Here is a 25,925-nt window from a genome sequence, read left to right as displayed (position 1 = left end):
ACAATGTGTATAACTCTGTGTGTGTGTGCTTATATGGAAGAGAGGTGATATCGATCATATGGAGCCAAGCAGGAGTGTTCGCCTGTACCGCAAGTCAATAAAGCTTAGATTAGGCTGGGTGAGACAGCACTCCTAATGAAGATGATCAATACTAATGATATATTAATACTTTCTGTGCCTGACCATCCGTCATGCTCTAATCCCACCTGCAGTAAAGGCTTAAAGTTGGATGAAAAATGGCCCATCTATTCTCCATCCATCAGAGAGTAGGTCATTAAACTTTTGCCCCCCCTGCTCTCAACTCCCCCCTTCTAATTCCCCCCATCCCCCCACTTACACCCCCTGCACACGGTTCAAGTCAAAAGCTTTGCTTACAGATAGAAAAGTAAGTACAGATACACATTCTCTCTGCTACATAAACACACATGCTCACACTGGCCGATACTGTACTACCTCTTTTCAATATATGATAATGTATACAATTTAACACTCCTGGCACATGCCACTACTATTATAAATGATATAATATCATTATAAAATGTAATCACAAAAATAAGGTGCTTAGATTTTCTTATTTTCTATAATTAATCTCTATTATACGATTATATTAATCCATATTAATTTATATGAGTATTATCCTTACATCCTATTCTTAGAGTTGATACACTGAATCAGCATTTGCTTTAAAATATACCAATGGATGCAAAAATTACATTTTTACTATATTTTGAGAAGAATAAAGATATGTGATGTATCAGTAATGGTATACATTTAATTGTAATGGTAAAAAATACATCATATAGAGATTTTAGGATCCTATAGTACTGCAATGGAAAACAAATAAAAAGGTTAAGGGTTTTAAACCAGGGCAGCAGTACATAAAAACAGTATTGGGATTTGCTTGACCTCCAAAATCTTTATCTACCTTCCACTACTAGGTTTTAAATCACTGTTTAAACAAGTGCACCAAGCTCCATCAATAAGGGGCCTACATTCACCTACCTCTGCAACACAATTCAAATGCAAATCACTCAATAAAATTTAGGTTTCTCTTGTTTGGTGTATCCCATTTTTTATTCAATATTTAAACTATATAATTTCTCACTGTTAAAAAAAATATAGCTGCAGCATTTCTTCTGCACAGAAGGTAATGCAAGCTAGCTGATCTGATATCAGTACATAGTTCAGCCAAATTAGTTGGAGCACTTTTCAATTCTATATTTACTGTGATAAGATGAGATCCTATTTTAATTTCACTAATTAAAAAAAACCAAAAACTAATCAACACATTTATTTTTTTGTTTAAATGAAAGTTTCTCACCCAAGATGTGCGGGCCTAGAAGTTTTTAGGAATGGATTTGGAGGAATAGATGGTTTAAGAAGCAAGGGAACAGTTAGTTATATTTTACCAGCAACTAAGATATTTCCCTTCTTTAAAGTATACTGCACTGCACAGTTTTAAATAAAGGGGTGAAATTAGCCTCCATGTGTTGCAAATGCTACTTGTACCTGGGTGCAATTAGTCACTACCTTCTTTTAAACAGCAGTTTAAAAAAAGGTGCAGTAGTGTATAAATCTGAGTGCAACACTTGTGTTTGTACTGGACACAACAACGTGTTAAAATAATCTCACACTATGTGTCTGTATTTGTTTTGAAATTGCAGATAGGAGACTTTCTGTCTTCCAAGGCTAACCTCAACCTCTCCCTCAGATAATGCACTGCTGGACTCACCCCTTTCTTTTAGCAGCCATGTGTGCACAAAATAACAGACTGTCCTAAAAAAAAAGAAGAAAAACCCATATGACTGGGTCATCTCTTCTGCGCCAGACTACGAGTGTGCAGCTCATTGTTTTCGATCGAGTTACGCCAAGCGGAGGACAGGCAGCGGCCACAGCTATGCGAGAGCTGTGTGTCGAACAAGGGCCAGAGAGCCCACAGGGTTCGACAAAACGCAACCATTACTCCCCTACCCAAAATAAAGGAGAACGAGGGGGAGAGAGAGGAGTAGGGTGGAGTGGCAGCAGCGAAGGGAAATGAAGTCCAGAGTTGCAGTCTCAAAAGGGCCCTCAAGGTCTGAGGAATCCACAGCTCTAGTGGGATGAGAAAGCATTTGTTAAGGAATAATTACAGGGGTGCGGGTTTTCCCCCACAGTTTGACGTGATTCGCTGACGGGAGAGAAAATGTAAAAAAAGCTCTCAGTCTCAGTCCCATTATGGATGGTCTTGACCACCATGAACGTGAAATTTTTGTGATTTTCATACACTGTAAAAAAAAGTAAAATAAAACGTTAAAAAAACCCCAAGACCTTGGCATGATTGATTTTCGAAGGGTGGAGGGAGGAATAAAAAGCCAGTGGTTCATCAGAAGGATGGCTGTGGTCATGTGCTGCAAAGCTGTGTCTGGGAACTACCAGAGGGATCTGCAGCTGGGAAGAGGAGTCCAGTGAGCAAAGTCTGGCCTCTATTAGCAGCACTACTCTTGTGAGGGAGTAAACGGACGTCTAGTTTAGTGATGAGACGCGGCCTCTCGTTCTGGTTAAACAGCCTGAACATTTAAAACCATGGTATGGGACGTCTTCTACAAGAAAGCATTGTTTAACTGATATCAGACTTGGAGCAGCAGCATGGATCATGACTGAGGTTTCTTACAATAATATATAAAGTACAGAAACAGACATCCACACACACACACACACACAGAAAACCAAGCAATAACACACAGATCAAGCTGCTCTCATGCATGCACATGCTCGTATGGAAAGTCTTTCACAATTCACAAAGGACATAAATTCATGCAGTCTTCCTCTCTCGCTCTCTTTCACTCACTCTCTCACATTCTCTTTCATACACTCACATACACACACTTACAGGCACAGACATGGTTTAGTGCATGACACAGGGATAGAGAGAAGCAGAAGAGACAGACCCTGGTCCGTGAATGCCATCAGTCCCAGATTTTTGATGCCACAGGGTCCTAAAAACACAATTTGGTTTTCAACTTAAGAGCGCAGTTTGGATTGAGTTCAGAATGATTCTGTAGTAATGAAAAGACTCCTCATGCACTGAGCCACGACTCAACAAATAAAGCACATTACATACAAACACTCACACACACACACACACACACAGGATACATACATACAAACACATTTTCATTCACTCCCAAAATTAATTTTATATATTACTTTTATTTAGTCATTGTTGATTCTAACAAGTTTATAACAGAAATGAACCATTAGTAAAAAGCATCATACAGTTAGTAACTGTATTGAAAAAGCTAGCAGAAAAATAAAGTATGTAGGAACAGCACACACGCACAGAAAGCACAGAACACACACAGTGTTTGTCCCACCACACAGATATATATATAGACAATATGCTGTTTTGTGTTTGTGCGTGCACTGACTGTAGCCTTAAATATACTAAACACACACACATATACACACACACACACACACACAAATACTCACACTCTTACACATACACACACAAATACACTCACCTCCAGTTCCTCACGATGTGAACGGTCCCTGTCCTCAAAATCACGAGTCCTCCTGCGAGCCTCTTCAAAAGCTGCCTGAGCCAGAGCATCCTCGTGCTTCTCACACACAAATAGAGGAAACAAGGAACATGTCAGAACAATCAAACGCACATAAAGCACAAAAGCTATTTGTTTGCTTTGTGTTAGAACTTCTGGGGCAACAGCAGATCCATTAATAGAAATTACAATCTCTGCAATAATAATAAGGGCCATATTATAATAATAATAATAATAAAAAAAAAATGTATACATCTCCTCAGGTTAAGTGAGGTTTGATCACGTCACCTGATCACATACACAACAGCTGCATTTAAATGGTAAAAGGTTCTAACAACAGCACTTGTTGGAATTTGCTGGAAATTATTTTCAATTATTTTAATTCTCTTTTTTTATTTGCATGTGAGGTGACATATGCATGGAAAATACAGAGATGTGAATTTCAACGAGATAAAAATCATCAGACTGACTGCTGACTTCAGTGAAGTGCAAAATGTTATTCACCCTGTACATTTCTCAGAGGAGAACAAAGAAAAACACAGACATGGCCGATCTAGACGAGAATAAATTCACAAAGGAGCCCCAGGGTAAGAGAAATCACCCCAGGACTCCAAGTAAATCCACTCATACATCTATACATCTGCTCTCACCATTTTGTGGAGGGCAAACCAACACCACAACAAACTTACCCAGAGTTATGACTTAACTAGCTGTAGGGTGAGGCTGTCAGGTAGTTAATCTGCCTAGTTAGCTATGATCTAAATAGCTCTTAATAACAATATATTCCTGTTGGAATGTTGGGTTAACACATTTAGCTGTTTTATGATACATTTCCACAGCAGATTAAGCAGATCAGTAGATTAAATCGAATAAAATTCATGTAGAATATAATGTGTCTATAAACCATTTGATACAAAATAACCAGAAATTCTTACACAAAGGTAAATTAAGGTAAAAATAATGTAAAATGTTTGACTAGGGATACCTGTGCTCGTTCGTCATCATACTCCAAACAACCCATCCCATCCAGGCGCTGCAGGTCGATCCAGCCTCTCCAGATCACACACACTCCATTCAAGATCATTGGAGCCTTCAGGTACACCTGAACACAGGAAGACACACAAAAATAGTTTACAGTTAATATAAGTACCATAATTAGCAATAAATTGTGATTAAAAAGTGATTTTGACTCATTCTTTCATAATACACTGTGTAGTGTAGTGTAGTGTAGTGTTTTTGAAAGTACTAGGTTGCGCTGTATCGGAATATAAAAAGTCGAAAACAACATGACTATAACAACACTACTGCTAAAACCACCCACCATGCAATCAAGCATCTCTGTGACCAAAACAACAACCTTTCAGAATGTCATGCTCAGCCGTACAGCAGCATATTTGAATGGTAAATCAGGCTGCAGTCCTCAACAAGGCAGAAAGCTCAGCGCTCCTGCATGGGGGTCCACTGTACCATGTGTATATACGGTCCACTGTTATTTTTTAAACTTCCCTCAGCGCCACGCTCTGTTGTACACATCCTATGATGAGGGTGTTTATTTATAGAGGATAGCGTAGCGCCGAGAAAGGCTACACCGACACACTCTTAGCAGAGACGAGTAAAGTCTGTCTGAATTTATTTATACGAGCAGGGGCAGCGGGGACGCCGGGCACATGATTACATCCGTGTGTCTGTCAGTGAGTGAAAAACAGAGAGAGAGAAAAAAAGCAGTGGAGAAGTCTGTCATGGGCTGGGGCAAGACATGGGGTGGAGAATAGGTAGGTGTGTGTGGGGAATAAAAGAGAGACAGAGAGGGAAAGAGATAGAGATGGGGGTATAAACTGGCTCTGAGCCACAGGACGATCACATCTCAGCTGCTGAAGAATCCAGGCTGAGACAAAAGCGTGCAGTCTAACAGTCTCTGGCTGCTGTTTATTTCTGTAGCAACATGGTGAGGGAGTGAAAAGGCCATAAACACATATGCACTCCCACACACACACACACACACATATATACATAAAGGACTAGATACAGTAATATTTCAAAGTTTGGACAGTCCTGATTCAATTAATTTAATGCTAACAAATGACTAGATAAAACTATAAATATAAATATTAAATATCTAAAAGAGGACAATATGTATATTTTTAAAAATGTAATTAGTTGTTATTTGTTCCATTTAAAATATACTGGAACAATTAAACACAATATTATGATTTTAATAATAGCATAATTTTTGTACCTGCCACCAGAGGTGGGGAATATCCCAATATTTTATCTAATTGAGATAAATCTAATGATACTTTTCTAAGCATACTGTGAATATATCATCAGCACGCAAAGAACACTGACCAAATGCACATTTTATTACAGAGACTGTAACTGGTTGATTATGACTGGATTAAAAACACTACATTCTAAACAATAATCAGTGTACTAAACATAGGACGTTTTTTGAATCGCAGTTTTTAGGAACCTGCTGCAACTCACGTATTCTGTCTAGAATATTGAGATAAATACTGTGCATCATAATGCAATAAATATACAGTAATTGTGTATGTAAGATGTAAAACGTTCGACTTAAAAAGTCAGCAAATCCTGAAATCTCACCAGGGTGCCTAAACTTTTGCAAACAACAAAATATTTAAAACAAGTTTTCAGAACAAACCTTGATCTGAAGAAGAATGAAGAAATAAAAGCATACCATTTTTTTTTGTGTTCTGCTTCTGAACGTGCAAAATCACGCACAATTACACTCATGCAACCAAAGGCAAACACTAAAATTTGTGTTTTACTATCTTCCACTCTGCTCTAAAACTATACAGAATCACACAAGTGCTAAAACATAAATCAGACCACAGTGTGCGGATGGCCACCAAACATCCCCCACTGGACAGTACTAACCACCCTCCCAACCTGCCAGCCGAAGCAGCTGTGCCCAAAACAGACACAACACAGCCTCTGTCTGCCCCTGCTGCACTGCTTTAACTGCATCTGTGTATAAATGTGTGTATTTACCTTTGTGTCTACATTAATTGTGAGGAAAAGGTTTCTAAACACTGCAGTTCAGACAGACTAGAATTCCTTTTCATTTATTAATGCTCATATTTTAGCTTAATTTCTGAATACAAAATGGAAATATGAAAAAAATGATAATCTTGATAACAGTTAATAATTGAGCCTTTTTCTTTCAAACGAAAATTTACAAACTTCACAAATTACACAGTACTGTAGTGTTTTTGAAAAACGTTGTATAATGTTTAAGGATAAGTTCAGTTTATAAACAACAGTTAAACGGTAACTTATTCAATCAAAGCATGTCTAAAAGATACAGGATATAATAATGTTATCGCTGTCAAATAACAACCCTGTGTCTCCATTTTTTTGCTTTTTACCACTTTTAACACCTATAAGAAAGTTTTCCTTTATGTTGTTCTAATAAAAATGGTCCAAAACAGCATTTTACTTTGATTTATATTGCATTTTAAGAACAAGATTTTTTCCTTCTACTTTAAAGTTGAATATAATATATATATGTATATATTTTTTTTTATTAAATTTATATTTTGATGTACTTAGTCTTGTTTTTTGCAAGGGCCAGAATGCACACAGCAACCACAACACAGCATACTTTACTGCATCAAGTAATTCATATCATTAAAAAACTGTATGTATATGTATGCGCAAGTTTTCTTTACATTATGAGAGACAGAATTCTGGGTCCCCTAATGGCGATAATAGCGGTGAGAAACTGGCAGCGTAGAGCAGTATCTCCATTTCTCTCTCTCTTAGTCAGCCTGTATTCATCTCCTATTATCATCCTATTTCCATATTTTGTCTTTCCATCTTCTCTTTTTGTTTTGGGTCTCCTTCACTCCTCCACACTTCCTCAAACATAACTCCTTCACTCCTTCTTCTCCACCTCGTTTTCTCACAGTAAACACCCCTCCGCCACCCGAACAAACACACACCCTGACTCACTCACATGTAAACCAACTCCAATATGCAAAGTACAGGCTGGGCAGCATGACAGAAGTTTAACTAAATATCAATGAGACCGAGGCGACAACATCCCCAGTGAAATCATATCCTCATTTCAGAGAGATGAATCCCCCAAACATTTAGGTCAGCACTTCAAAAGACACCAGGCACACACAACCACACACACACATTGCTGAGGGAAATCATACCATATAATTAAAGAGGAAATTTATGACAAACTGCTGAAGAATTATAAAAACATGTGCCTCAAAACACAGCAGTAATATAATATTTCCACAGGCTGAAAAGAACGTCACCGGCAGTCCGGAGGAGGGCGGCACAATAAGCAATACATCTTAAATAAATGCTGAATATGGACATTAGCATACTTATATTTTTTATCATTTTGGAACAATTTTCTCCTGACTTAGTCCAACTCAAACAGCGCCTTCTCCCAACCAATACAGGCCTTTTGGCCATTAATAACACATTTAAAAAGTCTTCCTGGGCTCCAGCCAGAGAGAACATTCATAACTCCATCAGCCTAAACATACAGTTTTCATTGGGGGCATGCCAGCAACACAGACAAATGAGCAAAGACATTTCTCTCTCTCTTTCTCTCTCTTGCTCACTCTTTCTGTGGCTGCAGTCATTCAATCTAGCTTGTTGGTTCTGACTTAATACCAGTCTAATCTAAATGTATCGTAATGTTGAGTATCACCTGATACCACCCGGTCCAGTATTTGTGTTTTTATACATAATAACGTACCTTCATCCAATTTACTTCAAATATGCAAAGGGGCTTTTTGATATTATAAGTACAATTTCAGAGATGTGGAGATCATTGACCATTTTTAGTGTCTTAAAGTCTTTGAGTCTAATTGACCAGCCTCATGATTTGGCAATTAGGTAAAATGAGGTGTAATGATGCACTCAACCCAATACAGGGTTCAAGATACTTCTGTTGAATTATACATTGAGCTGCTGGGAAATGTTGATGATTAGTGTTGTCAATTCTTCATCGCAGGTTTACCCTATTCATTTGATTTTAGTGCCACCACGTGGATTAACGAAGCAGCAACGTTAGTAAATTAAACTAGAGGTGGGTCTTAGGGAGTTAGAGCGCCGATAATTAAAAAATACTGATATGTGACACCATTTATCGACCCGAGACAATCAAAACATTACAATACATCTCAATATCAATATATTGTCTCACCCATACCCATCACCATAGTCTTCTCTATACAACTTGGCTGTGGCAGTCAATAATAGCTCCACTTATCAGATTGGGGTCTGGCCTTATGCCACAAAGAAGAAAGAACACAAACCTCAGCTCAGAGTCTTACAGTCTCCTCCCATTTTTTCACCTGTTTACATGAAGTTAGCAGCATCAAGGAGTTCCAGTAGCATTTAGCTGGGAATTAAGTAATTTCCTCCTATGGTCACATTTGGATTTTTCTTTTTAAATGTCTTTAAAGACTGAAATGAGAAGCATAAGAGGACACTAGAGTGGCTTCTGTAGTATCTGTGAAATGTAGTACCAGAGAACAGAACTCTACACCAGTACAGGTCCTGGCTTGTCTTGCATTGGTTTATGGTAACAATACAAAGCTCAGGAATAAAAAGAACAAAAGGGGAAGAAGAGGGAGATAAATAAAGAGGGGGAATTGAGAGAAAGAAAAGCTTACGACATTCATCATGTTTACTTGTGAACAAAGGCTTGCTGAGCTTACAAGAGGATTTTTCCATGGCTGTTTAAAAAACGTATGGAGCGATGAAAGGGCAGAGCAGAAGAAAGGTTACAGTTGAGGGTCTTAGTTGGGCTGGAGGGGCTGTAGGAGCAGGCGACAGAGCAGGGTGGGGCAGCTTCAGGGATAAGACACAGTGGATCTGTGTATGCTTGTGAAGCAGAGAGGTGGGTGGGGGTGGCGAGTAAACAGAGAGATTCAGTTCTGCCAGGCTTTTGATTTAGGCAGCCAAAACAATCTTCTCCTCTCCTCTCCTCCACTCTCCCCTCCATTTGTTTAGCCGTGTCTACAAAACTGTGGAATAGAGTATTATTATGTTTAGATGCATGACAACCTCTCTCTGTCGCTCTCTCTCTAGCTACTAACCATAGTTTTCCACTTCTATTTAAATCTGCAGCTTTTTTTTACCAAGGGCCATTGTATGCATTTGTATGAGAGTGTGTTTGTGAGTGAGTGAGAGAGAGAGATAGACACTGCTGGGTCATGTTTTTAAAGTGTATTTCTTTCTGAAACCCACACACACAGACAAAAAACACACAGGGAATAAATGAGCAGCCAGTGCAGTCTGAACATGTCTGGAGGTGAGACATATCTCTGATGTATATTTCCTGCAGTGCTGACAGATGAAGGAGATATGAAGACTTAATGAAGAACATTAACTCTGTCTGCAATACAAACAGCAACACAGACACACACAGATAAACAGATTTTTCTATACACAAAGAATATGCCTACAAAGTTTCCTGATGTAATGCAAAAGGTAAGCTTTCTCTGTTTTCCTCTTATAGGAACCAGACAGTGATATTTATGAGGTGTTACCTTTTCAACAGTGTGAATATTTCATAGGTGACTGAACTCTAAAGCTCTGTCTCTGAGGGCCTAAATACAGCAAGAAGGCATACACAAGTCATCTCACTGTGGGGAACAATGGTCTTTTTACTGCAGCTAATTTGCAGTGAAAAACAAGGTAAAATATGAAGACAAACCAAAAAAATGCTTTTCAAATAAACTGCTGAATGTTTACCATACTATAGTAGATCTGCACACACTAGAAGCTGCTAGAGAGAAATGATAACCAGCTTTACCAGTTAAGTCTCGACTCATTTAGTGTATTTCTGCCAAATTAATTTTACACTGCTATTCCTACCACAGATGCTACCGTTCATGCAGCAATCAACACAGTATTTTACTATTAACCTGTGATAGAAAAAATCGTCTTAATGTTCTCCTGAAGTCTACTTAGTACATAAATATAATCAGGATTACACCACAGAAGTATAAACGCATAGGCTACAGCGTAGGTTCGGCGCATAAGTATAAATTGGGCTTTATGGTTCAGAAGTTACAAATCAAAATGTACAATTCTTTACTAAAGCCAATGAATCAGGCCAATGAATATCATCTTTGGTGGTTGAGTCAACTCACACCTTATATCCCTTACAGTCTTTGCTCTACATTAGTCTGTTTCAGTCTGATGTAGTCTCAGTCTGTTTCTAAGCGAAATCTGTTTTATTTAGGTATGAACACAATACAAAGATCTATACGAACCAAACAAAGAATGTAATCACAGGATGTAACAGGTGTTCTTGCAGACGGAGCTGTAAATGAGGCTACATTTGCACACTTTCTCAACCAAAATTATGCCTGGTGAGTATTTTTGCAGACATGCTCACTTTTCTGTGCCTTACCTCCTTCTGCTTGACACCTGTCCTATTATATAACATTAAGGTGCTCGTAAGAAATGTTAACCAAGCAGCTGAATGGCAGTGTTTGTGTGGGGCAGTTTTGTTTTGATGACTATGGTAGAGACTTTTCTGCTAAAGTGCAATGAGAGCAGGCATATGCACCTTTTCAGGTACAAGAAACATTTAAAATTGAAAACCAATTTAAAACAACCGCTGTGAAATCAGTGGGGGGCTAAATCACAGAGGAAAGTTTGAATACACATTATTACCAAAACACAGGAAGTTCTGAGGCCTGCTACCTAGAGGGTGACTGACATCCTGTTTCCCACCATGAACTTGTCCAATGAGCTGCGAGGGACACACATCGGTGGCAGATGGAGCTGCCAGCAGCCATGTGGAAGTGATCAGAGGAACCAATTAGAAGCAGAGCAGCGAGAGATACACACAACACCTCCTGAATCTAATGTGTGCGTGTGTAGATGCATGCACAAGGCTCAGACAGCATCCTACACGCACCGTCAGCCAGCAACTAGTGGTGCTAGTTCCACAGCCTGGGAGGGAATAAGTATTTTTATTAAAGTAAACAAATAATCAAGAATAAATAAGAAAAAGAAAACAGGGGCTGAAAGGCAGCGTCAGATGTGGAGTGGGCAGAGTTTGTTTTTCTGTTAGATACATATTCAGGCTCGCGTTCTTGCATTTTTTTTTCAAGAGCTATTTCCAGCCTGAGAAGCACAGGGGTTTCATTTACGAGCGGACCAAGCCCGAGAACCCTCCCAGGGTGCACTGGGGTGAGGGGAGTCTTCAGCGCTCTCACAGACAGGCCTAATGCTATCCCACGTTTTACAAATTCAGGCCTGCCTTACCTCAACTGCACACACAGAAACACACACACTTTCGTTTTTATCCACTATTAGGATGTGAGGTAATACAGGTCAAGTCAAAAGTTTGGACACTCCTCTCATTCAATGTGTTTTCTTTCTTTTTATGTTTTTTTTTTTAAATACATTTAATATTGAAGATATTAAAGCTATACAGGAACACATGTTGAAGTGTTAAACAAACCAGAATTTTGAAATTGTTTTTTTTTCCAACAAAGTCAGAACACTTTCGTCCTAAAAATAAATAAAAACAAACAAACAAACGCACATACACTGTCTCACTCACTCAACTCTCTCCCCTAAAATGGCTTCCACATCTGTACGGACAGCCAAGCTTTTTTTAAGCGCTGCTACATGGAGAGGAGAGCGTAGAAAACGGCTTAACCACAGACTTCCTCTTCAGAGCCAACCGACAGCTCCCACATCCCCCACACCCCAGTGAATGACACTCAATCAAACTCTCACACACACACAGAGAAATATACACACCAATCCCTACACACTTGCATTTTTAGGCACAAAGGGTATGCGAGACCGTGAGCGAGCACACGATCGCCGCAAAGTTCTGCAGGAAACTCAAGATTTAAATTGCTTCGGTTGGAGTTGAGCAAATGAACCCAATAACCCTAACATGCAATTTAGCCGTCCGTCTGTCCGTGTCTTGATGGAACGTACACGCATGTGCACATGCAATGAGGTCTACTGAGCTAGGCTGCCCATTGTCCACGCATCTAAATGCAGGAAATGAGATGAAACCAGCAGAACGTTACTTGCACGGCAGCCAACAGAGGCCGCCAAGCACCTCCATGAAGCGCACAGAGCACAGTGCAGGAGTGTGGCCTGGTTGTGGATTTCACAAAGAGAAAGAGGAGGCTGAGATGAGTAGGGTGGAGCAGACAGACAGAAAGAGAAACAGCACCCTAACAGCTCCACGGGGAACATCAGAGGGCACGCTTTGCTTCTGTAAAACTCAACACAAAGCCTCGTCTCAGCCTTGTCTCAGACACACTAATTGGAAGAGTGCCTGAAAGAGCTATAAGACTCAGCGTTTGAGTGGGTGGTCGCTAACAAGTATTCTCTGAAGAAGCGAGTTGGAAAATCTAGAGAATCCCAGCCCTGAGATGAGTTTACACACACACACACACATACACACATTTTCTTTCCATGGGCCTCTCTCTAACTCTATGGTCTACTTCCCCATTCCTCAGAATTACACAATTGATACAGCAGACAAAGGGCAGCTCAAACTGCTGATGAATCCCTCCATCATGAAGGGAAGGATGCTAATGAGGGCGATGATAAAAAGAACGGGGAATACCAGGAATTCTGTATGGCAGAAGAGAAGAGAATGCACTTAACTCTTTAACAGTCTAGAGTAAATACTGTTGATTTGTTGTGCTAGTATGTAATTACATTATTAATTCTATGGCTGTAATTCAGTCATTAGTTTGTGAGTATTTTGTGTTACGTGAGAGATGAGAGGAAATTATTAACTTAAAAAATTAACAACAGACAGTAAACTGTACTCTTACTGACTTTAGACTGTGGTTCCCATGTGTTCCAAACCAGTCCACTAATCGTGATAAATGTGCACCAAGACCAGACATTTTTGCATGTTTAGTTTGTGCTGGTGCTACAAACCTAGTTCAGTTTTTGAATAATACACAGATTTCTTTCTTTGCATCACAGAAACCATAGGGCCCTAAAATAGGGCTTTGCACAAGCTTTCAGAGAGAATGGACTTTTAATGATAAGGCAAATACAGAATTTCAAAATGCATGATTTGACATAGGGTTTCTGACACAGAAACGAACATGACTGGAGTTTATTTTGCTTTGAAGTAAGTATGTAGGGTGTGTTTCAATTCTTTTACTTCATATGCTCACAAAGTGAAACAGAAACTCAACAGTCCAAACACGTGTATTTGCAAGTGTGAGAAGTGAGGAAGTGGTTGAGTTTGAGTTATGAAAGAATGTTTTCATTTATACATTTCTTTCAGGGCCTAAACTTAAGCTAGGACCTAGTAGCAAGAATATTAGTGTTAGTATTATTTCAGCTAAAGAAAACACAGAGGGAGTTAAATTATTAAAAACTTAATAAAAAAAAATACATAAATTGTAAACATAAATATGTAAACATAACGAAAAATGTAAACATAACAAATTCACAAAACCGTATTTGAAACAAATTAAATGGCTTTCATAGTGCTCTAAATAAGCAATAAATCTGAAACTAGAAAAGTGCATTTTCTGAAGATAACACAGAATGGTTACCCAGCCTAAACGTTTTCCACTTCCAGGCAGTTGCTAGGCTGTTGCTGCATGGTCACTAGGATGAAGCTGTTAGGTGGCTGGTATGGTATACTAGGTGGTAGATAAAGGATTTGCTTGATAGTTGTTACACAGCAAATTTGTCCCTGTTAAATCAACACTAACAATAATTTAACAAGAACAATATGGATTTAACAGTGGGGAATTTGCTGTGTAACAACTACCAAGCAACTTCTGTAGCGTCCACCTATTATACCACACCAGCCACTTAACAAACTGAGGTTTCATCCTAGTGAACTGCCTGAAAGTTATTTTATATTTTATTTATATATGGTTATAGGTTTACCTGGTTAATATAGTGTTTCTAATTAGTTGCTACAGTGATTGCGAGGGTGTAGCTAGGTGGCTGCTAGGCAGTTGCTAAGATATATCAGGTTGCTTAATAGTAATAGTGGTCGCTGTTGTACTTAATGTGCAGAGTTAGATGACACTAGCACTTTTGTATCATTAAAAAGTGTAACAAGATCAAAGTAGGCGGCCAAGCTGTTACTCCACTGTATGTATTTAATCTACGACACCTGAAAAGAAGTAAGACGAGACGCTATGAGCGGATCAGAGATGGTTTGAGTTAAGCAGACTTGAGGTGAATTGATTAATTTTGAGCTGAACTTGGACAGACTGTAAGAGATTGTGCCCAGCGCCTGTTGCTGTAGTAACCTCATGGTGGGCGGCTGGCAGGCTGCCCTTCCTCCGGTCGCGTGCCAGTCTCTCGTCAGCAGATCTGAAGTGCGCAGAGAGAAAGAAAAACACTGCTGGAGACTCTGAAGCACTGAATGGAGAAAGCCAGTACTGCTGGGAGTGGAGAGGGCCATGACACACACACTCACACACACGCTGACAGAGGGGCATTGTGTCCACACACCTCGTGAGTGGAGATTTTTGTTAGGAAATAAAGTGAGTGTGTGAGAGAGAGTGAGAGCGAATGTGTGTGTGTGTGTGTATGCATGGCTGATTTTACACAAGTACTAATTATTCTGCAGTTGCTGATCACAGACTTATTCACACAGCAGCAAAATGTCTCTTCCTGTGTGTGTGCGAGCGTGTGTGTGTGTGTATTACTCAGTCATGTCTATGTGTGTGAGTCAGGGCTCCCAGGGTCTTTTCTGGATTTTCCCTAACACTGAGAGAAAGAGTGAGATGGTACTATGGACCCCTTAGAATTATCAAAACAATCCTTACATGCTCCTACACATGACACATACCAACACACACTACACACACCTACACTGCTGCTCTTCAGCCAGTGTGATGAATAAGACAGTATCAGGAGGAGGGACTGGACACTTCACTTTTCAGATCTGTACCATGGCTCCCTCATAACTCATAGCCATTGGCCTAAATGACTAAACATGACTCTAGCCCCATAAACACATGTACACAATTCAGCTAGACCCCATACACAACTCCCTTGGCAGTAGACCCCATTAATAGGGCTGTGCATCACCACACATTTTCAAAATGAATTTTATTCTGACTTATTAGCTCTCAATTTGATTAATTGTGATATCAATACATTTAGTGTGTTTCAGTTACACTACCTAAGTAAACAAATGATATTTTTTCTTTGTTGCAAGTTAATTAATTATTGGGATCAGTTTCAACACTTTCTGAGCTACTGAGACCCTCAGTATGAGTGATCCTGGATCAGAGGAGACAAGAAAAAGACAAGAAAAATAAGCAGTTTAGATAATTCTACTTTGAGGAAATGGCTGTACAAAAAGTCACTAGATTTGTTGCTACACACTTTTTTGAAAATACCTCCCTAGACGTGTCTAGAAGTTTTTAGGGTTTAGGGCTCGTAGCAGACAGTGCAGTGTATGCTGGAAATTGTAATTGATATTTATCTGTAGCAAATGTTTTAAAATATATCTATTTTTAATCAGTATTGATGGAAAGGTCCATAAGTTTAAGTCTATATATTTTGCTGTTACAGTTTTCAGGAGTTTGGTTTATCTGGCAAACATTAATTAGTCTGTCCCACCACTAAATATGCATATGTGGCTGACGTTACCTGAGAGCACACTTAAAGTATGATGCGTTTAAGGAACCATTTGGGATTTAGGGAGAATCACACAATTTACAATTAAATTACTCTTCTAATAAAATGAAGATGGGACATCCCTAATCTACGACCTCCCGGTGCTAACCTCAGAGGTATATATTAGGTTAGAGTAAAAAAGTAAAAAAAAAAATCCACACAGAACTATACAGCCATTATATACAGTCTATTAAATGTAGTTTACCAGACAGGACCTGTGTGCTGGCGTAGTGTGACCCTGACCTGACTAAACAAGGGGATAATTTGTAAATGTGTGTGTATGTGTGTGTGTTTTTGGTGAGTGTGCTGCTGACTAAGAGAAAGAGGCAGCTGCTTTCTCAGAACAGTGATATTAACAGCAGCCATGGGGGACACATCCGTGCTCACACACAGTTCAGGGGCGACGGCGTGGGTGGAGTAAACTGAGGCTCCACTGCTGGACTCCTTTTGTCTGAGAAAAATGATACACAGCTGTCTCCTTTTGCCTTACCTCTCTTTTTCTTTCTTTCTTTCACTCCACCACATTCTTACTCTCTCTTTCCAGTGACTCTCTGACTCACTGTAAAACACTGATAGTGAAGCTGTCGTTGTCACTAACAAATTCTTTAGGCATGAAGTTACTCTCTCTCTCTCTCGCTCTCTTTTTCGTTCCCTCTGCCTCTCTCTCACTCACACACACACAAACACGCGCACACATAAAACAGGTGCGGCCAGGTGCAGGTGCTGAGCACGCCTAGGCAAAGTAGCGTTGGACAGATAGAGCATGTCTCTGTGTGTAATCAGAGAAAGGCAGAGCCTTAACGTGTGCCCTGTTGTTTAACACGCTCACACACTCACATACACTCACACACACTCTCACCAGATACGCCCACAAGCACGTATCCAAATGATCCAACAGACACACTCCTTCCTAAATACACACACACACAAACATCTATAAACCTCAATGAGTCCACACCACCTGTCAAACACACAGAAACAGAGGGACATTAGTGTTGCCCCACCCCATGTGTATGCCCCTCTCCTCCCAACCCTATAATTACACCTCTCGCCATCAGACTCAACACCCTCCAGCTAGACACACACCCACCCACGCACACTCACTCACACCCACACACACACACACACAAACGGCTTCATATAACCATTATACAAAGTGGAAGCTCAGCTGACCCAGCTGAACAGATGTGTGCCATTTTAAAAAAATGAGATGAAATGATTTGCCCTCAGGTAAACCTGCTGGCTACTAATAATTCATCATGTTGTTCCAAGTTCTGTAATGCTTAATATGCAAAATCTGACACATTTCTTACCTTAGATGTTAAGCAATACTTCATGTGAAATTAAGCAATCACTCTTTAAGTTATTTAAGGACTTCACATTACAAACAAACCCATGCAGCTTCAAATGTCGTAGTAATTACATTATTAGATGAAACACCTACAGAAACAAAGCTTTAGGCTTCATTTAACTTTTAAACATCTAGAGTTATGAATGTCACATTCTATACTTTATATTTTCAGTTACATCAATGACATACATTTACATCATTACATATTTACATAAGTTACTCAAGGCTGAACGGAGTAAATGTCAATATTTCAAGCTATGTCACAATTTGATAATTATCAGATGCTTTTTTAATTAAATAATTTAGCTTTTTGGGTCTGTTAAACACTTCAGTTCAAATAACAAATGCCTTCTTCACTGCTGCTATGCATAATTGCTACATGATGTCAGATGTTTTTGGCTATATTCAAAGCTACAATTTTAAGAAATAATGGAGGTTGCAGCAGAGTATGACTCAAATGAGAAATACATTCTCAAGGTTTTCCAAGCCCCAAAGCATCAAAGTAATAGGAGTACCTGAAATTGGCATTAAACTAAATGGTGGATTGTATTAGCTTGTGTGTTTATCCAGTTTGCATTCAATGATATATACATTTACACTTTAATATGTGAACATTTTTTAAATTTAGTTCTATGCTCCTCTGTCAAAATAAATACAAATATGTAATGCTCAATTTTAAATTCATTGTTTATATAAATCAACTGATTGATAAAACAGTGGAGAGTGGCAGCCTTACACAATTAGCAAAATTATTAAACATAATTATAAAGTTACAACAATCCAAAGTTACAAAATATCTTGCTGGGATTTTTATTTTTTTAAACCCAATATCTAAAATGCAAAAAGGGCAACTAAAGGCAGTAAACACAATGGCCATGTTTAGAGTACAGTGTCCTTTTAACAATATGGAATAATAGTTGGAATATATTGCAGTGGTGGCTGGAAGGCTTTGGTTGAGCTCAATTGGATGAGAGCTTTTGTTTGTGAAGATGGTTGGGGACGTGACTGTCAGCACTTGGGGTTGAAAATGGTGGAAAGTAGAGATCTGAGTTTGGCTTCAAAGCAAAGCACCAACCACAGCTCTGGCTGAAGCAACCTTACTAAAGTCCATTACAATGAGACTCTCAATTCACCCAAACAGTCTCCAAACCAACACAAAACAGCTTTAAACCATATACCGTAAACTATGACTTGACAAACTTTGATGAATAGTGAGTACTAAAATAGCAAGCTACTATACCCCAAAAATCATCCATACAACACAAAAAGGCTTACACTAAGAGACATGTATTTCAGCTTTCAGTGGTAAAGAGAGCATTTCTCATGTACTTTTAAACTAGTAAGGAACTGCTTGTGGACAAAAGCATAATGAGACCTGCTAGAAGTACTAGATTTGAAAGCAAAAGTTTCACCTTTTTCCTTAATCCTTTCCACCCTCACCAGGTCAGTTCCTTCCGGTTGCTCGTGGGAGGTTGGCTCTACTCCTTGCTCACTACATTCAGCAGTGATGGTTCAGATATTACAAGACATGAGTTGACAACTGTGTCTACACCAAACACTTTTTACTTTAACAGTGTAGGCCCAACAATTTATAATACTCCACAACAACTGAGCACTGTGTTTTTGTCCAATTGTAATGAAATATTTAAACAATGTAAATGGTTCCAGTGGTGTAAAACATAATAACCAAGAACAGATTTCTATATGCCAGTAACTGAATACAGGTGCTATTTGCCACAGTGTGTAAGCACACAAATCACCAGGAGGTGGCTGGCCAAAGGCTCAAGCCGGTGGCCACAGTGGTCCCATCCTGTGGCCAGTGAGGAGGCTCTTTCCTGGAAAAAGCCCGTAGGAATGCAGGCCACACCAAGCTGACACTTTTCTCACTTGCATCCTGAGAGTAAAATAACCCCAAGTTTAAACAGCCTGGCCTGTCAGTGACAAGGTGTGTTTCTCTGGCGAATGGAGAGACTGACAAGAGCAAAGGGCACTCACAAATCCATGAGACCCTACCAGCACCCAGGATAAAACCAAAAACTCTATAGGTGTTGCTCTAAAGTGTGGAGCAATATTCCTGTATGGTGTTCTGACATAAATACACTTTTAAGCCACATGTCATAAGACTACAAACTAGTATCATGCCTCATGACTTTCAGATTTTCTACTGACATTTCTACTATGATATATTCCCTGTACACAAGTGATACAGTAAATCAAGGAATGTTAAATGCCTACACAACTGGAATGTCTCATCCATCTGTTTCTGATAATTCACAATACCTTCCCATGACCATGCGGTCTAGTGTTTAACCTCACTCACAAGATAACTCCTCACAACTCATACAGGTATCGCAAGCTGTCCCTTGAGGTAAAACTTAAATTTACAAACTGCTATGCCATGACTTTTGTCATGTCAGTGCACCGGTAATTGATCCCATGCCCAAAAATGGTGACATGAAATGATAAATGAATATAAGTAGGCAATTTGTATTTGTTTTCTTTAAAAGATATTAGTCTGAGCTGAAATAAGTCTCCAGCTAGGGTTTCAGCTTTCCTTGAAAATTTCATTCACACTCTGGCGAGCCAGGCACAGTCAGAGGAAAGGAAACCTTTCGAATGGCAAAAGACAGGCGGTGAAGCAAAACACCTCAGTCTGCAGCATCATCAAGAAAAGAGAGCACTCAGCACTGAAGCCAAAAAGGGTAAACTTTCTCTTTTTCTCTGGTCCAAACACAACAGTAGTGCTGTGCTCCTGAGCAGACCTCTGTGTTTCCGAGGGAGTGGAGACGATGCGTGCTGTAACAATAACAGAACAGGATCTGCCTAGTGTGGAGCCACCTAGACGCAGAAGTAACACTAATGCTTCTATAAAGTTACACATGTAATAGTACTTACAGATATTGTCTGTAAGGGTAATAATTTCTGTAAAAACTAAATATAAACTATCAATTCACTATCCATCAGAAAATGTTGTATTTCCTTTGGAAATCAAAGTCCGAAAGTCTGGAAGAAGAGTGGAGAGGCACACAACCCGTCTAGTGTGAAAATTCCACAATCAGTAATAGAGCAATGTCAGTACAGCCGTCAATAGGACATTTTACAGCCCATAAAGCTTGCCTATGCTGACAAGCTTTATGGAGACGCACATTTTATTTTCCTTCAGGTCATGGCACCTTCCTCTGCTGCCAAAAGTACCAATTGGTCTTAAATTATCTTTTTAAATACCTTCTAATTTTCTGAGATATTGACATCTGCTGTACGCCATAGTTTAAAAGTAATTAATTTTTAAATAAACACTCTGTACTATACGAGTACATACTATCTATACGAGTTTTACTTTGAGTTTTAAATTACCGTATTTTTCGGACTATAAGGCGCACCGTATTATAAGACGCACTATCAAAGAACGCCTATTTTCTGCTATTTTTCCATACATAGGGCGCATCGCATTATAAGGCGCGTTAAGTGACACTAGAAAGGGTGCCTATATCAAAGTGAACAGGGGTGGCGCCATGTTTCCCTTCCCCCACCGGGGGTGGTCGCTTGCCGGTGGAGCGTCTCAGTATACAAATCTAGCTTTTTCAAAGTCAAACGAGTGCTGGATATTAATCTACACAGATTCCTCTCCTGAAAACTGTTTATTTGGGTGAGTAACGTGCTTCAGTTTATTTACAGTAAGCTTAGATTTCCAGATGTCCACTAAGGCTTGCTGCACCAGCGTTAGCATAGCTATCCGCTAGCACGCTAGCTAGTCACCTAAACTAGTAAAGTTAACCCAAACTTAAACGACAGCGTTACACTGAGTAATCCTGCGTGTTCTGGTAAGACAGTGAGATATTAGCTAGCGATTCGTCCCCCGTAGCTTGTTTTAACACGGTAAACAAGCAGATTACAGGCTGATAAAACTCACCTCTGAGAGAGTTAGCGCTTAGCATCTAGCTAATGCTAGCCAGGCAAAGCAGCACAGACTTACAGGCCGATAACTCACCTCTGAACGGTGAACGCTTAGCGATTAGCATCTAACTCTAATAATACTGCTCCAGCAGTATTAAAAGTGCTAAATTTAGAAAATACAGATCTCTGAACAGTGAAAAAGCTAGCTAGCTAAGCGGTTAGCATCTAGCTAATGCTATTGCTGCTCCAGCCTCGGAGCGGCACGGCTCTGCACGGAGTGTGTGTTTACTGCTCCTTACACCTGACGGGTAAAATTTAGATAATACTGATCTCTGAACAGTGAATAAGCTAGCTAATGCTATTTGCTGCTCCAGCCTCGGAGCTGCACGGCTCTGGACTCTGTATAGCACTGAAACTCTGTATAACGCTGCACGGAGTGTGTGTTTACTGCTCCTTACAACCTGACGAGTAAAATTTAGATAATACTGATCTCAGTGAATAAGCTAGCTAGCTTAGCGGTTAGCATCTAGCTAATGCTATTGCTGCTCAGCCTCGGAGCTGCACGGCTCTGGACTCTGTATAGCACTGAAACTCTCTATAACGCTGCACGGAGTGTGTGTTTACTGCTCCTTACAACCTGACGAGTAAAATCCACACAAAAGGCGCACCGTATTATAAGACGCACTGTCAATTTTTGTGAAAATTAAAAGTTTTTAAGTGCGCCTTATAGTCCGAAAAATACGGTACAGAAAAAAAACTTTTCAATCATATTACATTTTTTTTAAGATGCGTCTGTATTATGTCCTTCACAACAGCGAGATCAAGCTGGTTGGAGAAAAGGTTTCAGAAATTCATATTTTTATATTTAATTTTCCACCCCCCCTAATATCCTATTTTTACACCTTGCACCATTATAAGCGAGTTTATAAACATATGCATTGCTATGCTGGCAACAGAAAACACAATGGAAAAGTCCAAGTGCACCTGGTTCTTAAGGGGAAAAGTAAGTGATATGCTGATTGATTTATTTTATGTTATTTAAAATACACCCAAGATTAATTGAAACAATTAGAACATGCCTGTTGAACATTTCAAGCTGTTTTGTTTCCCGCTGTTTCAATACCAAAGACACACTGACACGCCCTAAATCAAGCTGCATGGCTCACCTATAGATTGCTAAAATAGGGCAGAGAGTGTGTGGTAAAAAAGACTTTAGGATGTCTTTGGTTCTGTCTTGTACATATGATCTAAAATAAATCGCAGACTTTAATAACAACAAACCTTAAAGTCATAAAGTCATAAATCTCCAAAACAGCAACTTTACAGGAAAGAGAAAAAAACCTTGTAAAACTTTCAATAGAAGTAAATGTAAGAGGAGCTCATTTCAGGTCATTTTGAAGAGTTTCTATTGATCCGTTAATCAAGTGTTCATCAGTGTAAAGGACAGTTTGTCTTAGTAAACTTATGTAGTAAACTAAAAATTAACAAAAATGGAGATAAATATTTTTCATTGGACAGCGACGATATGCACTATGGCAAAGGAGATCACTATTGTCTTGCCAGTAGAAAGGAGAGATAAACAAATCTGTGTACAGCTTACTATTCTGTGGTACTTCAAGCCTAAACAGATCAAAGGAAACATCAAAGAAAGACGACAGAGACTCAGGAATCTAAAAGAGCCACGCTGTAATTATCCCACCGCCAAAAAGTGACAACCAAAGCCTGAGAGTGCTTGAACTATGTATATGGGCCCTGATGAGAACGGGATGTGTTTCTGAATCTCTGCTGTGCATGGGAGAGGTCATCGATCGGCATGGTGTGACTGAAAGGCTGACAGACAGGATGGGGAAACTTGAGCAGAGCGCTATAATTGAAACCCAATGGGAAAAGGCAAGAGGACGATAGGCCGAGTGCCCGCTCTGTGCTTCTTCTTCTTCTAGTCTTTTGCACTCTGTTTCTCTCTGCCTCTTAACGAGGCATCAAGCTCTTCAGTCTTATAAAACCCAGACTGAGATGAATATGGCATGATCAAACACACCAACAAGTATTTTCTTTCCCAAAGAATCAAAAACCACTTTGGTCGGGATTGGGGTTCTGGGGTCCTATCCAACGCTGCTGTGATAGACGCAGCAGGAATCAATTAGCAGACTCGCTTTGATGATGTCACTGAGCCGAGCAGCTTCCGTTCGAGCGGGCCGGAAACATGAGCTCTGCCACAGTCCCGCCATGTCTCCACGGAAACTGCCATCCATCACTCCTCCCAGCCCTGAGTGCAATCCAACAGCTAGTGTTCACATACACACACACACACACACACACACTTCACATCTTCATCAGCATCAGCACTGTGCCCAGATCACTTGCTGCTCGGGCTGTGTCTCAAATCAAGTACTCACTGTCCTGTTAATATCTAGATTTAGAGATTGGCAATATGGAAATTTAACATAATAAATTACATAATAAATTACTATATATATTGACATGACCAAAGTCATGGGAAAGGAAATAGTTTTGTTTTTGATGGTTTTTGTCATGTCCCAAGGAAGCCAAAGAATGCTGCACCTACCTGTGGGACACATTTATTTGACATCCTTCACTGAATAAGGATGTGCACAGTTTTCATTTTTATTTTGTTTTATTTCATTTCATTTATCTCTAGCTTCTATTTCTCTTTAGTGGCCTTTATTCCTTTAGTACTTTTAACTATATTCTTATTGTATTTATTGGTTATTGTACCTTATTTTGTAGTGCAATGTTTGTCAATAGTCTGTGTAATTGTTACATGTCATACATGAGTTGCTCTCACTAAGCCAAATTCCTTATATGTGTAACATACTTGGCGAAATTAAGTGATTCTGATTCTAATTTCTGACAGAATTGCACTATTTGCACAGACAGTTTCAGGCATATTTCACCGATCACAATTATTACCACCCACACTGCACTGTCCATTCTGGGTGGTAATGCACTCTATGATGGTTATAATAATTGCAGAATTATAATGTATAATGTTCTTGTTAGAGTGGTCTTAGGACACAGTGTGCACATTGTGCAACGTCCTTTACAGAGCCAACACAATTAGCCCTGGTTAACTTAATTTAGTGCATTGTGTGAATGTGGATCTGTTAAATTTTATCAGTTTTTTATCAGACTTTAAAGTACATTTGAAAGTACTACTTTTTTACTGAAAAGGCAGGGACCTGTAAAAAGGTTCAAAATATTTAAAGCATCTAGAAGACATTTTAAGACAAGTTAAGTCCCATTTAACTGGACAAAGAACTGTTTATGGATTCAAATGGTTCTACCAGAACCACTGAATCACTTACAGACTTTTAAAGAACCCCTAGAATCAGTTGTAAATCAAGTTAAGTTGTGTTGTGTTTTTCTCGAAGTTAGATACTTTTGTTTTTTGGCATTTCATATTTTAAAATGCAGGATTATTCAAGACACAGTTCTATGACATTCGATCCTACACAGTCATTATGGTGTGGTGCAAAAACGTTCAGTTGGAGGGAACAGTACCTTAGAAAAGTCCATATAGTAAAGAACATAGCGTACCACAGTGTGAGACCACAGTGCATAGCCCCTAAATTGAGCCATATGGTTGGACCGTTCACAGTCAGAGTAAATAAAAATGCACAGAGTCTGATCTGAGACCAGAACTCACCAGACCAGAAAGCGTCAAGCCAGCTCCTCACTTCCTGCTCCTGAGAAGAGGAGAAGGCCTTCATCTGCTCCTAGTTTGATTTCCTCCAGCGAGCTGCACAGGCACAATGAAGGCCCCCTCCTCCTCCTCTTCTCTACTCACATGCTCCGTCTTGGGGTTAACTGTCAAACTGGCGCCACGCTGCTCCACAACATGTTCTGTGGCACATGAGCAGTCATGAATATGGAGAGTAGACACTAGCTGGGATGCACGTGAACACAGAAACACATTTACACACACTCTCAATAATGCTCGGAAAGCAGACGCACAAGCGTGTACAGACAAACTCAGCGTCACAAACACATGCCAACGCGCACGCGCACTCACGCATGCAGAGCTTGGGAAACAAGCTTTAACACAAAACTATTAAAACTCTAATTCCTGTGGCGAGCCTCAGACTGCAGCCCCTTTCATAATGGAGTCATTTAGGCCAACTCTTCCCTGCGCTATCTGCCCCCAAGCAAACATTCTTAGGCACACAGACACAGCAAAGATTTATAGAGTCTAAGAGCCACGCCTCAGTGTGGCTTCATAACACGGGCCCGTACACTAGGCCCTGGATCCGTCACTAGCAGAAGTGTAATAAGTTTGTTTGTGAAACTCAAGCCTGGACTAGCTCTTTTAACAACTCAGAAAAAAAGCATCAAAAATTAAATTTAAATAAGTGCTTAATGAATCCATATTAATCAGTGATCAGTGTATGCCCCTGCATTGTTAACCCACTACACACTGTGGAGGGTCTCACACACAAGTTGGCTGCTACTATGAGCTCACC

The 25,925-nt window shown here is 39.6% G+C and overlaps 1 protein-coding gene across 4 annotated transcripts in view; it reads right to left on the bottom strand.

Moving 5' to 3' along the window:
• Positions 1–25,925, bottom strand: part of cbfb (core-binding factor subunit beta) — a 44,063-nt gene that overhangs the window by 5,488 nt on the left and 12,650 nt on the right. For 2 of the 4 annotated variants that reach the window (XM_015607602.3, XM_007256209.4), the window contains exons 4-6: positions 4,525–4,641; positions 3,504–3,599; positions 2,928–2,975 (exon numbers count right to left, since the gene is read on the bottom strand). In XM_015607602.3, the coding sequence (XP_015463088.1) occupies positions 2,946–2,975; positions 3,504–3,599; positions 4,525–4,641 (243 nt within the window). In that variant the 3' untranslated portion in view covers positions 2,928–2,945. Of the gene's footprint in view, positions 1–2,869; positions 2,976–3,503; positions 3,600–4,524; positions 4,642–25,925 lie in introns of all 4 variants that reach the window. The other 2 variants (XR_007440678.1, XM_007256208.4) reach the window with 2 other exon arrangements.

This window comes from Astyanax mexicanus, chromosome 9 (genome assembly GCF_023375975.1).
Source record: "Astyanax mexicanus isolate ESR-SI-001 chromosome 9, AstMex3_surface, whole genome shotgun sequence".
Classification (NCBI taxonomy): domain Eukaryota; kingdom Metazoa; phylum Chordata; class Actinopteri; order Characiformes; family Acestrorhamphidae; genus Astyanax; species Astyanax mexicanus.
Note: the sequence above shows the minus strand (reverse complement) of the source record. Positions and strands in the feature narration are given on the sequence as shown.